The 14,887-nt window shown below is 39.3% G+C and overlaps 1 protein-coding gene across 3 annotated transcripts in view; it reads left to right on the top strand.

The window, feature by feature from the left end:
- LOC128695078 (G protein-coupled receptor 137Ba-like) overlaps positions 1–14,887 on the top strand; it is a 164,218-nt gene that overhangs the window by 34,935 nt on the left and 114,396 nt on the right. For all 3 annotated transcript variants that reach the window (XM_070091433.1, XM_053785470.2, XM_070091434.1), the window contains 2 exons: positions 8,456–8,643; positions 9,283–9,405. In XM_070091433.1, the coding sequence (XP_069947534.1) occupies positions 8,456–8,643; positions 9,283–9,405 (311 nt within the window). The remainder of the gene's footprint in view (positions 1–8,455; positions 8,644–9,282; positions 9,406–14,887) is intronic.

The raw sequence follows: 14,887 nt of genomic DNA on the forward strand, positions 1-14,887 counted from the left end.
AAGATCACTTACTACTCTCAGGTGACTTCAATATAAATCTCCTGCAAGACCAGGACCCACACGTTACTGAATTCACAAACACAATGAGTAACTGTATGTTGCTACCAACAGTAACAAAACCTACAAGAGTTACAGAGACTAGTGTTTCCCTACTTGACCACATCTGGACCAACACCATATCCCCTTTAAAATCAGGCATAATTACAGATAATACCACAGACCACTACCCTACTTTCCTCATAACAACTCTTGGTAAACTACCCCAAGACACTACTAAAGTCACCTTCAGACTTCACAATGAGGCAGCCATTAATAACTTCACAACAGCAGTAGCAAACATTGACTGGCACACTGAGCTAGAAATCTATACAGATATTGACGAATGTATTAATAATTTTCTAAAAAAGACCCAATACCTCTATAACAAGCACTGCCCTAAAAAAACTAAACAGATGACAGCTAAGAGACTGAACAGTCCCTGGCTAACACCCAGCATTCTCAAATCCATAAATACAAAACACCAATATGAAAAACAGTACAGAATGGGTCACATAACCAGAGACCAAACAAAACGTTACTTGTCAATCCTAACCAGCCTGATAAGAAGGGCAAAAAAATTGTATTATGAGAACAGATTATCCAACTTATGAGGTGATATAAAAACGACCTGGAAAACCCTATCAGAAATTCTGGGAACAAAAAAGATATCACGAAATAGCGAAATAAAATTAGCAAAATCAGATGAACCCCAACTCCCACCAACAGAAACAGCAAACAGACTCAATGATTTCTTCTCCACTATAGGACAAAACCTTGCCAATAAAATCCCAAGCTCAGATACCCCACCAAATGACTACCTCACCGGCAACTACCCGAACACACTGTTCCTAGCTCCGACTAACCCATACGAAGTCTCCCTTATTATCAACGCATTAAAAACAAGGCAGGAGATTTAAATACCTTACCACCCTTTATATACAAAAAAGTGTCACAAGTGCTATCACCAATCATTGCAACACTCTTTAACAAATCCATTGAATCCTCCACCTTCCCTACAGTACTCAAAATAGCAAGGGTCACCCCGATCCACAAAGGAGGAGACCAAACAGAGTTGAATAACTATAGGCCAATATCCAACTTACACCCTCTCTCAAAAATCTTCGAAAAATTAATTCATAAACGAATCTACTCCTACCTTATCTCCCAAAACATACTCAACCCCTGCCAATTTGGATTCAGGCCTAATAAAAATACTAATGATGCTATTATACACATGCTAGAACATATATACACTGCAATAGAGAAAAAAGAAGTCCCACTGGGAATCTTCATTGACTTACGTAAAGCTTTTGATACAGTTGACCATGACTTGCTCCACGTAAAATTGTCACACTATGGTATAAGAGGGCACTCCCTCAACTACCTCAAGTCATACCTCAGCAACAGAAGCTAATATGTGTACGCAAATGGGGCAAACTCTTCTGCACAACCAATTACAGTTGGTGTCCCACAGGGAAGTGTCCTTGGCCCTCTTCTCTTTCTCCTATACATAAATGACCTACCAAATGCTTCGCAATTACTCAAACCCACACTATTTGCAGATGACACTACATACGTCTTCTCCTACCCGAGCCCAGTCACGCTAGCCAATACTGTAAATACCGAATTACAGAAAATATCTACCTGGATGAGGACTAACAAACTTACACTAAACATTGACAAAACCTACTTCATTCAGTTTGGTAACAGAGCTACAGATGTCCCTCTTAACATAATGATAAACAGATCACCTATCACAAAGCTAACAGAGGGAAAATTCTTAGGAATCCACCTTGATAATAGACTCAAATTTCATACACATGTACAACAAATTTCTAAAAAAATTTCCAAGACTGTAGGCATACTATCGAAGATACGGTACTGTGCTCCACAGTCAGCCCTCCTGGCCCTATATCACTCTCTTATTTACCCCTATCTCACCTATGGAATTTGTGCATGGGGCTCAACAACAATTAACCATCTCAGACCACTAATTACCCAACAAAAGGCTGCAGTTAGAATGATAACAAATTCTCACTACAGGCAGCACACTCCACCAATATTCAATACACTAAACCTACTCACCATACAAAACATCCATACTTATTACTGCACCTATTACATACATAGAACACTTAACTCTGATATTAACCCTCCCCTCAAACATCTCCTTGCCAACCTCAACAGAACACATGACCATAACACAAGGCACAGATCACTCTTTGATGTTCCTCGTGTCCATCTCACACTATGCAAAAACTCAATGCACATAAAAGGCCCTAAAATCTGGAATTCATTACCTGTAAATATAAAAGAAACACTACCTGTTTATAAATTCAAGTCTCTTCTCAAAGATCACTTACCCAAAACCAAATAAATACTGAATAACTGAACCTGATAAATTGTATATCTTAAATGTTTCTCACAATTATATCACATAAATGTTAAACCTAAAACCCAATCTAACTTTATTATTTTTTAAATACACTACCTAACAGAATACTCCATACGACTGAATGTACAACAATGCATGCAACTATATGACCTGTCTTTGTAATACTCATTTGTGCTTTATAGTAATCTGTTTACATTAATGTTTTATCACTGATTTCATCATTGCTTAGTTAATCTTAAGTTAATTTTAAGCCAGCCCATAATGCTATGCATAGTATAAGTGGCTTTGGCATGCTGCTCTTATCTGTATTTTTTTGTACCTCTGTATGTGTGCTCAAATTGTTAATAAATAAATAAATAAATAAATAAATAAATAAATAAATAAAAAGTTTGCCCAAAATGCTCTGCATATTAAGGGGCTTTCTGCATGCACACCTAAATGTCATTCACCCTTGTACAAACATTGTATCATGCTGAAATAAGGAATCTTTAGAACTTTTATCTTTATTATTACAGCTTGGAGGGGCATCTAAGCTATAATGTCAGCACGCTTGTAGCAAGACTGTGATTGAATGAGTGATGGTGAAAGTGTTTCTTCTTTTTCAGGTCACCCCACCTTGGTGGGAGATGGCCAGTGTGTTAAAAATAAATAATAATAATAATAATAATAATAATAAAAAGGTTGATGAGTAGATTTCAGGATGACTATGATATGTCAGATCATTACTTTGTGATACAGTAGTTAAAACAGATTAAGAGACAGATGGTTTATAAGGAAAATAGCATCATTTTGTAAGAGAGAAGTGACATAAATGAATTAAAGGAGGAGACAGTGGGAGATACAGTGGACCCTAGGGTAACGATTTTAATCCATTCAAGAGAGCTTGTCCTTAACCGATTTTATCGTTAGCTGAATTAATTTTCCCCATAAGAAATAATGAAAATCCAATTAATCCATTCCAGACAGCCAAAAGTATTAAAGAAAATAATTTTTTGACGTGAAATATAAATTTCCCTACAAAGCAAACAATGAGATATGCAGAATAAATACATAAATAAATACTAAAATGACACCTACCTTTATTGAAGAGTATTAACCCTTTCAGGGTCTGTCCCGTAGATCTACGGCTTTACGTTCAGGGTCCAAACCATATATCTATGCCATGAGCTTAGCTCACTCTGATAAGCTGTGAGTGGTAAATTTGGGCCTAGATATGAGAGAATACATCTATGTGGTATGTGTGCACCACATAAAACAAATCCTGCAGCACACAATGTATAATGAGAGAAAAAAAACTGAGTGATTTTCGATTAAAACAGCGAATTTGCAGTGTTTTTTCGTATGTTTTTTATATTTGTATATGCGATTTCTTGGTCTCATTTGATAGAATGGAAGACATATTACAGAAATGGAGATGATTTTGATTGGTTTTAGTACTGGAAATGGCTTGAAACTGAGCTCAAAGTAGCGGAAATGTTAAATTTTTGTCGATGTTCAAGAGTAAACAAATGACCTCACACGTCTAATACACGCCAGCTGGTGGGTCTAATATACATTTACAAATGTGATGATGATATTTATACAATTATTACAATATTGCATAACAGTAAATCTTCTATTTTTTGGTTTGAATAAAAATTCATTATGTGAATAAAAAATTAAAATGGAATTCATTTGTAAAGCCTGAAAATGTAACTAATGAACAGAGGAAATGTTAGTTTAGTTCCAGAAATGCCTGCATTGTTTATTCTGGACCCTATTTTGAAATTGGAATATTTTGAACTTTGTGTTAAATTGGCCAATTTACCAATTTCCGATCACTTTATTTTGTAGTTAAAACAGTTGACTGGGCGATTTCTTGTGCTCAATTGATAGAACAGAAGTAATACTAGTGAAATAGCTAAGAATTTGGTCAACTGTAATAACGTAATTGGCCTAAATTGAGAGCCAAATTCGGCAAAATCGCCGATTCGTAAATATCGCTGACACACCAAAATTCGTGAGAGCATAATTTCATCAGTTTTCCATCAAATTTCGTACTTTTTGTTTTATTACCTTCAGAAAAAGATTCTCTACCATTTCATAAGAAAATTTTTTTGAAAAATTCTTGGACAGTGGTGCACCCTTTGAAATTTGGCCTCTGGACCCTGAAAGGGTTAATGAGTGATGAGACACTGTTTTTCTTGAACACTCTGGGAGTTTCAGAGTGATACACCAGTAAAGGCTTCACTTTGCAATCCCCACTAGCATTACAACAAAACATGAGAGTTAGCCTGTCTTTCACAGACTTGTGTCCTGGGAGTGACTTTTCCTCTTGAGTAATGTAGGTCCTGTTTGGCATATTCTTCCAGAACAGGCCTGTTTTGTCACAATTGAACACTTGTTGGGGTTGGAATTTTTCAGCTTTGCCATGCCTTATCACACTGTGTATACCATTACGATTCTTAAATCTCTCAAACCAACCTTTGCTGGCCTTTGAGTACTAGTTCCAGGCATTTTTTCCTGTTCACCTGGGTGTTAGTCGACTGGTGTGGGTCGCATCCTGGGGGACAAGATTAACCTTTTGACTGTTTACGCCATATAAATACGTCTTACACGCCACTGTTTCTGACGTATATATACTCAATAATTCTAGCGGCTTCAAATCAAGCGGGAGAAAGCTGGTAGGCCCACATGTGAGAGAATGGGTCTGTGTGGTCAGTGTGCACCACATAAAATCCTGCAGCACACAGTGCGTAACGAGAAAAAAAAACTCCGACCGTTTTTTTGGATTAAAACGCCGACTTTGAGGTGTATTTTCGTATAGTATTTATCGTTGTATTCTCGTTTTCATGGTCTTAGGTGATAAAATGGAAAACATATTACAGAAATAGAGATGATTTTCATTACTTTAACGATGAAAACGACCTTGAAACTGAGCTCAAAGTAGCGGAAATGTTCGATTTTCACCAATGTTCAGGAGTAAGCAAATCACACCACACGTCCAATACACGTCAACTGGGGAGTCTAATATTCTTTCACTAGTGCACTGATATTATTTATACCATTTTTACAATAATGCAGTAGTCTGCATAACAGTAAATTTTGTATTTTTTTGTATGAATAAAAAATCAAAATAGAAAGCAATAGTAATATAGGAGGGACCTAGAGATGTGACTAATAAACAGAGGATATGTTATTTTAGTGCCAAGAATGTCTACCTTGTTTATTCTGGACCCTATTTTGAAATTGGCATCTTTTTCATTTTGTGTGAAATTGGCCAAATTGTCAATTTCTGACCACTTTATTGGGTAGTTCAAATTGGTAAATGGGCAGTTTCTTGTACTCAACTGATAGATAAAATGGAGTTCTAAAGAAATAGCTATGAAATTGGTCAACTGGAACAACCTAATTGGCTAAAAGCAGGGCTCAAAGTCGGCGAAATCGCCGATACGTATATGTCGCCGAGACCGCTAACTTCGCGGGAGCGTAATTCCATGGGTTTTCAACCAAATTTCAGACTTTTGGTGTCATTACCATCAGGAAAAGATTCTTTATCATTTCACAAGAAAAAAGATTTTTTTTTTTTTTCAAACATTTTGTGACATAGATTGACAGTTTCAGAAAGGGGCCTGCAACAGTCAAAGGGTTAAGGACCCCAATGGAAATAAGTTAGACAGTCCTCGATGATGCACTGACTTTCTTGGGTTGTCCTGGGTGGCTAACCCTCTGGGGTTAATTGTTTCTCGGTACATGTAATTGTTTCTCATTAAGCCACACCAACAACAGTCTCTCCACATCTTCAAGTAGTACAGCTGACGGTGGTGCAGCAGCAGCTGACGGTGGTGCAGCAACAGCTGACAGTGGTGCAGCAGCAGCTGACCGTGGTACAGCAGCAGCAGCTGACGGTGGTGCAGCAGCAGCTGACGGTGGTACAGCAGCAGCTGACAGTGGTGCAGCAACAGCTGACGATGGTGCAGCAGCTGACCCTGATACAGCAGCAGCTGATGGTGGTGCAGCAGCAGCTGACAGTGGTGCAGCAACAGCTGACAGTGGTGCAGCAGCAGCTAACCGTGGTACAGCAGCAGCTGATGGTGGTGCAGCAGCAGCTGACCATAGTACGATAGTGTATTTCAATAGTATTTCTCACCCTTTTTACCACAGGCTTGGCACTAGAAGCCTTCTTTGGGCCCATGCTGGCTTATTTAGCAGTTACAAGCACTAAATACAATGGAATAATACAAAATTTATCAAATGTATGTGTGTGGAACCATCCTCCCTGGCTTGTAAACAATGGCACATTAGCTGAAGGCAGGGCAGCTGAGGCACTCAAGCTGGACGGACAGGTGGACGTGTTCGGGACGAATGTCCCTAACCGACTTTTTTACCGTTGGCCGCGCCAATATTTTTACGCAAAGACTCATCGATATCCGATTTTATCGCTAACCGATGTCATTGTTACCCAAGGGTCCACTGTATAAGCAGTAGTTGAAAGAAAGGTGGGCTAGACAGAGTACAGGTAATGTGAAGGTGAAAAAATTATGAGATACATTTAACTTGATAGCATTCCATGGTACTATTCATTAAGGGGTTTTCAGTAAATAGTAGTATATTATAGTAGTACAGTAGTAGTATAATAGTATACACAAGACTTTGGGACAATCTACAGTAGAACTAAGATTGCATAGTTTTACTAATTTGTCTAATACAAGGAATTTACTAGAGTTAAATTTCTTAAGATGCAAGTTAAAAGATTCTTGGAAATTTTTAAACAGATGCAAGGTAGGATACAGTACTACAGTGGACCCCCGGTTAACGATTTTAATCCGTGCAAGAGGGGTAATTGTTATGCGAAATAATCGTTATGTGAATGAATTTTCCCCATAAGAAATAATGGAAATAAAATTAATCCGTGCAAGACACCCAAAAGTATGAAAAAAAAAATTTTACCACATGAAATATACATTTTCCCACACACAAAGAGAAGGATACATGCACAATAGTAGAGTAGTACATGCACAGTATATATTGTGGATGTACTAGTCTACTAAATGAAGAATAAATGACACTTACCTTTATTGAAAATGCAGCAATGACTGATGAGACACTGTGTCCTGGGAGTGCCTTTTCCTCCTGAGTACTGTAGGTCCTGTTTGGCATTTTCTTCCAGAACAGGCCTTATCACACTGTGTATGCCACTATGATTCTTAAATCTCTCAAACCAACCTTTGCTGGCTTTAAATTCACCAATATGAGCACTAGTTCCAGGCATTTTTCCCTGTTCACCTGGGTGTTAGTCGACTTGTGTGGGTTGCATCCTGGGAGACAAGATTAAGGACCCCAATGGAAATAAGTTAGACAGTCTTCGATGACACTGACTTTTTTGGGTTATCCTGGGTGGCAAATCCTCTGGGGTTAATTGTTTCTTGGTATTCTCAATAAGCCACACCAACAACGGTGCTACAGCAGCAGCAGCAGGTGACAGTGCAGCAGCAGCAGCAGCTGACAGTGCAGCAGCAGCAGCAGCTGACAGTGCAGCAGCAGCAGCAGCTGTACCACCAATAGTAGCGATGGTTGATTGGGGTTTATTATACAACCTGGCCAGCTCGGAGACATGCACTCCACTTTCATACTTATCAATGATCTTTTTCTTCATCTCTATTGTAATTCTCACCCTTATTGCTGTAGGGTTGGCACTAGAAGCTTTCTTGGGGCCCATGGTCACTTATTTTCCAGAAAAAGCACCGAAAACACTGTAATAATACGAAATATTCCGATTGTATGCTTGGATGTTACCGCGGAGGCTGGCTGGTAAACAATGCCACCGGCGGAACATGTGAGCGTGGCTCAGGCCGCACATTGGACGCGTCTCGGACGAAAATCGGTAAGCGGGTTTTTAAGCGGTATGTGAGGCAAAATTTTTGCAATTAAAGTAAGCGGTATGCGAAATAATCGCTATGTGATGCCATCGTTATGCGGGGGTCCACTGTATTTGTATAATGTGTACATAGCACTACCATAATTATTTGCTCTTAATTCCAGCCCTAACAGATAGTGTTCTTCCTAGTTCGAAGCTCCTACTTGACAAATTACCAGGAACTATACCATATGTAATATATGTCCGAGTTATTATCAATGGAGTGATGTTCATTGCCATGGCAGCTGCTCTGGCATACCTCATAGTACAGGTGGCAAAAACTGCTGAGGTCCGACTTCTTCTAGAAACTGAGGTACAGCATCAGTTATTTGTTATCTTCACTACTTTTATATATTTAAAGTTACATCTGTTACATTCTAGGTAAAGTACAGTACTGTACTATAAAACAGTTGTTAATTTTATTCACTTTAGTGCAATAAAAATTTAAAATTAAGTTCCTAATTAGAGCTAATACTGTAAAGTTCATTTTGTCCCGAAACCAATTACAGTATTCAAAACTTTGAAGTACAGTACTGTATAGTGCAGTACATTATCCAGAATTTGGAATTAAAGTAATTGTGCTCACATTATCAATGATTATGCTGCAGTTTTGATTCCTTCCTGCAAAGGAAGGAAATGTGACGAAATTTGGCACAGAATAAGGCTAGTGTGCAGAGATTCTACGAGCTCCATGCCAGCTCAATTAAATGAAATGCTATTACATCTCTATTTAGTGGGAAGGTAGGCCGTAGGGATCATGGCTCATAAAGGGGACTTTGAAACAAGCCGCAACTCACAAGCAAATTTTCTGTGATACTTAAATGGTGTTTCAGTCCATCATGGGCCACTCACTTGCTCTTTCTCATTTAGTAAATAGCAGAATACAAACAAAATACACAGTGACTGACTGTGTTTCATGCTGCTAAAATGTATGTACACATCTCTTATTCAGGATATGACTCAAGCTGGGGCTGGCAGTGTTGGCATACTGGTTGTGATGCTCTACTTGTGTCGAACTGTTGCCAACATCCTGGCACTTGTGCCTAATGTGAACTGGGTGTATGACACTGACCAGGTAATGTACCTTATACCTTGAGTGTGCGGTATTTTTGTGAAAGCTTCTGAAAAATTCCACAGTTATGTGCAAACATATCTATTCAGTGTGTAATGAGGATGAATAATACACATCTATTAAATACAAGTGGAGGGGAGGAGGGGTAGGGATCATCCTAGGAAAGGATGGAGGGAGGGGGTAAAAGACGTTTTGTGTGCAAGGGGCCTGGACGTGCAGCAGGCAAGTGTGAGCATGTTAGATAGGAGTGAACGGAGACAAATGGTTTTTGGAACCTGACAAGCTGTTGGAGTGTGAGAAGGGTAATATTTTGTGAAGGGATTCACGGAATCTGGTTAGCTGGACTTGAGTTCTGGGAATAGAAAGTACAATGCCTGCACTTTAAAGGAGGGGTTTAGGATATTGGCAGTGTTCGCATCGCTATTGGGCCGTGCGGACGTGCTGCGCAGTAGCTCCTGATTGAGTTGGCTTTTGCGCAGTGTTGACGTGTACTTGGCTCTGTGAAGACCTGTTTGCGCGCTCTCTAGAATTGAAGCAAGATGCCCTCCATCAAGCAACTTTACCAACAGCTTAAGGAAGAATTGAGGTTGGCGAATATGGAAATTCGGCGACTGACCGAGGAAAACAAAAAGATTCGGAGTAGTCCTCCTGTTTTGAGTCCTCAGGTCAAGAAGGGAAACTGGTCAGTGGCTGGACAGCAGGGAAAGAAGTTGACGATCAAGAAGACGAATGGAAAGGTAGAAACAATGAAGAAGAAAGAGACTGCCATGGAAACTGTTGTGGAAACATCCAATACATTCTCAGTGCTACCCGACGAACGTGAGTCGAATACTGGGAACGTCACGACGAAAGACATTAAGGAAGGTACGAATATTGTTGTTGTTGGGGATAGCCAAGTTAGGTATATGGATAGGGCGTTCTGCTTGAAGGACAGGAGTAGGAGACAGAGAGTTTGCTTTCCTGGGGCTGGGATGGAGGATATTGTTAGCCGTCTGGATGACATCATGAGAGGTAATGGGAGCAATCCTATTATCTGTCTCAGTGCTGGAGGCAACGATGTTGGCAGACGTAGGAGTGAAGACCTGATTAGCAGGTATAGGTCAGCAATAGAAATAATTAGAAGTAAGGGTGGGAACCCTCTCATATGTGGTATTTTGCCAAGGAGGGGAGTTGGAAATGAATGGTTGTCCAGGGCAATTGGTGTCAATTGCTGGCTGGACAAATACTGTAAGGAAAATGCGGTAACATTCATTGACAACTGGGACCTCTTCTATGGCAGAAATGACATGTATGCTAGGGATGGGGTTCACTTATCTAGGTGTGGGGTGGGAGCACTGGCAACTGCAGTGGAGGGAGCAGTTAGGACTTTAAACTAGGAATAGTTAGTGGTATGGGTTTTGGCAGGAAAACAGTGAAGTCCCAGTGTAGTAATATTACGAGTTCTAGGGGAACTAGTAATAATAAGAACGAGATAGATATTGAAAAACCAGGGACCTTGGGTGATAAGGACAGTAATAGGTTTAGTAGAAAAATAGAAATGAGCAGGAAGGGTAAAGAGAAAGGAGAGTCTTTCAATGTTTATTATGCTAATTGCCGTAGTGCTAGGAATAAGATGGACGAGTTGAGATTAGTTGCTAGTGTAGGTAACATTGATGTATTTGCCTTAACTGAGACGTGGTTTAATTCAAAAAGTCGGGACATGCCTGCGGAATATCATATTCAGGGTTTTAAATTGTTCCAAGTAGATAGAAGTATCGGGAAGGGGGGTGGGGTGGCATTGTATGTCCGAGATCGCTTGAACTGTTGCATAAAAACGGGTATTAAGTCTGAAGTAACACATACAGAGTCTGTTTGGATAGAATTTTCAGAGGGGCATGAAAAACTGATTTTAGGAGTGATATACCGCCCCCCAAACTTAGATAGGGACCAAGGGAAACTACTATGGGAGGAAATTGTTAAGGCCACAAGGCACGATAATGTAGTAATTCTAGGAGACTTTAACTTTAGTCATGTTGATTGGAATTTCTTGACTGGGAATTTAGAATCATACGACTTCTTAGAAGTATTTCAGGATTGTTTTTTGAAGCAGTTTGTGACAGAACCTACAAGGGGAAATAACCTGCTTGACTTAGTTATGGCAAACAATGAATCCCTTGTTAATAATTTAGAAATTTCAGAGGAACTGGGTGCTAGCGACCACAAATCAATTACATTTAGCATTGAATGGAAGTACGATAGTAGCGATAACTCAGTAACAGTCCCAGATTTTCGCTTAGCAGATTACGATGGGCTTAGAGAACACTTATCATCTGTTGACTGGGGTAACGAAGAGAGCTATCAATATGACAGTTTTCTGAACACTATACATGCTGCTCAAAGAGCGTTTATCCCATATAAAGAAATTAGATCAAATAGAAATGACCCAAAATGGATGAATAATAGGCTCAAATATCTACTAGGGCATAAGAAAGGAATTTATAGGCATATCAAAAGAGGTGAACGTCATCTTATGAATCAGTATATTGACATTAAGAGGGACATTAAAAAGGGGATAAGAAAAGCTAAAAGGAACTATGAAATTAAAGTTGCTAGGGATTCTAAAACTAACCCAAAAAGTTTTTTCCAGGTCTATAGAACAAAAGTTAGAGATAAGATAGGTCCCCTTAAAAATAACTATGGGCACCTTACTGACAAAGAGAATGAAATGTGCTTGATTTTAAATAATTATTTTCTCTCAGTTTTTACACAGGAAGACACTAGCAATATTCCAGTAATTAATTCTTACAGTGGGCTAGAAGAAGATAAATTATGTAACATCACAGTCACTAGTGAGATGGTTGTGAAGCAGATAGACAGACTGAAGCAAAATAAGTCGCCGGGTCCTGATGAGGTTTTTTCAAGGGTTCTTAAGGAATGCAAAATGGAACTCTGTGAACCATTAACTAATATTTTTAATTTATCTCTTCAAACAGGTGTAGTGTCTGATATGTGGAAGATGGCTAATGTAACTCCTATTTTTAAAACAGGGGACAAGTCGTTACCGTCAAATTACCGCCCAATAAACCTGACCTCAATTGTAGGCAAATTACTAGAGTCAATTATAGCTGAGATTATAAGAAGCCATCTCGATAAACATAGCTTGATTAATGATACTCAGCATGGATTCACAAGAGGCCGGTCTTGTCTAACTAATTTATTAACTTTCTTCAGTAAAGCTTTTGAAGCTGTGGACCACAATAAAGAATTTGATATTATTTACTTAGATTTTAGTAAGGCTTTTGATAGAGTTCCGCACCATAGACTGTTAAAGAAAGTGGCAGCTCATGGCATTGGGGGAAAAGTGCTCTCGTGGATCGAGTCATGGCTCACTGACAGGAAGCAGAGAGTGTCCATAAATGGGGTTAAATCCGAGTGGGGATCTGTAACAAGTGGCGTTCCACAGGGATCAGTCTTGGGCCCGTTGTTGTTTATAATATATATCAATGATCTTGATGAGGGAATTACTAGTGATATGAGCAAATTCGCCGATGACACAAAGATAGGTAGGATAATTGATTCAAACGTAGATGTTATGGAACTTCAGGAGGATTTAAACAAACTCTATTCTTGGTCAGAAAAGTGGCAGATGCAGTTCAATGTAGATAAATGCAAGGTTCTGAAGCTTGGGAGTGCCCATAACCCTAGTACTTATAAGTTAAATGATGTAGAACTTAGCCATACAGATTGCGAAAAGGACTTGGGGGTTATGGTGAGCAGCAACCTTAAACCAAGACAGCAATGCCTAAGCGTACGTAATAAGGCAAATAGATTACTGGGATTTATATCAAGAAGTGTAAGCAACAGAAGTCCAGAGGTCATACTGCAGCTTTATAAGATAAGAGATAAGATTTTGTTCGGATTTTTAACCCCGGAGGGTTAGCCACCCAGGATAACCCAAGAAAGTCAGGGCGTCATCGAGGACTGTCTAACTTATTTCCATTGGGGTCCTTAATCTTGTCCCCCAGGATGCGACCCACACCAGTCGACTAACACCCAGGTACCTATTTGCTGCTAGGTGAACAGGACAATAGGTGTAAGGAAACGTGTCGGAATTTCCACTCGCCGGGAATCGAACCCGGGCCCTCCGTGTGTGAAGCGGGAGCTTTAGCCACCAGACCACCGCCTCACCTAGATTATGCAGCTCAGTTCTGGTCTCCGTATTACAAAATGGACATAAATTCGTTAGAAAACATTCAGCGTAGGATGACTAAATTAATACATAGCATTAGAAATCTTCCTTATGAAGAAAGATTGAAGACTCTTAAGTTACATTCACTTGTTAGACGAAGAATGAGGGGAGACCTGATCGAAGTGTATAAGTGGAAGATAGGTATTAATAAAGGGGATATTAATAAGGTCTTGAGGATGTCTCTCCAAGAGAGAACCCGCAGTAATGGATTTAAATTAGATAAGTTTAGATTTAGAAAGGACATAGGAAAGTATTGGTTTGGAAATAGGGTAGTTGATGAGTGGAACAGTCTACCTAGTTGGGTTATTGAGGCTGGGACTTTGGGTAGTTTCAAATCTAGGTTGGATAAGTACATGAGTGGGAGGGGTTGGATTTGAGTGGGACTTTCACATCAGAAAGGGGTTTAGTTATAGGTAATACATATTTTAAGAAAAAGAGGATAAATAAGTATACACGATATGATGTAGGGCGAAATGACAGTAGTTTGTTGGATTATGTATTGGTAGATAAAAGACTGTTGAGTAGACTTCAGGATGTACATGTTTATAGAGGGGCCACAGATATATCAGATCACTTTCTAGTTGTAGCTACACTGAGAGTAAAAGGTAGATGGGATACAAGGAGAATAGAAGCATCAGGGAAGAGAGAGGTGAAGGTTTATAAACTAAAAGAGGAGGCAGTTAGGGTAAGATATAAACAGCTATTGGAGGATAGATGGGCTAATGAGAGCATAGGCAATGGGGTCGAAGAGGTATGGGGTAGGTTTAAAAATGTAGTGTTAGAGTGTTCAGCAGAAGTTTGTGGTTACAGGAAAGTGGGTGCAGGAGGGAAGAGGAGTGATTGGTGGAATGATGATGTAAAGAGAGTAGTAAGGGAGAAAAAGTTAGCATATGAGAAGTTTTTACAAAGTAGAAGTGATGCAAGGAGGGAAGAGTATATGGAGAAAAAGAGAGAGGTTAAGAGAGTGGTGAAGCAATGTAAAAAGAGAGCAAATGAGAGAGTGGGTGAGATGTTATCAACAAATTTTGTTGAAAATAAGAAAAAGTTTTGGAGTGAGATTAACAAGTTAAGAAAGCCTAGAGAACAAATGGATTTGTCAGTTAAAAATAGGAGAGGAGAGTTATTAAATGGAGAGTTAGAGGTATTGGGAAGATGGAGGGAATATTTTGAGGAATTGTTAAATGTTGATGAAGATAGGGAAGCTGTGATTTCGTGTATAGGGCAAGGAGGAATAACATCTTGTAGGAGTGAGGAAGA

Source organism: Cherax quadricarinatus, chromosome 35 (genome assembly GCF_038502225.1).
Source record: "Cherax quadricarinatus isolate ZL_2023a chromosome 35, ASM3850222v1, whole genome shotgun sequence".
Taxonomy (NCBI): Eukaryota; Metazoa; Arthropoda; class Malacostraca; order Decapoda; family Parastacidae; genus Cherax; species Cherax quadricarinatus.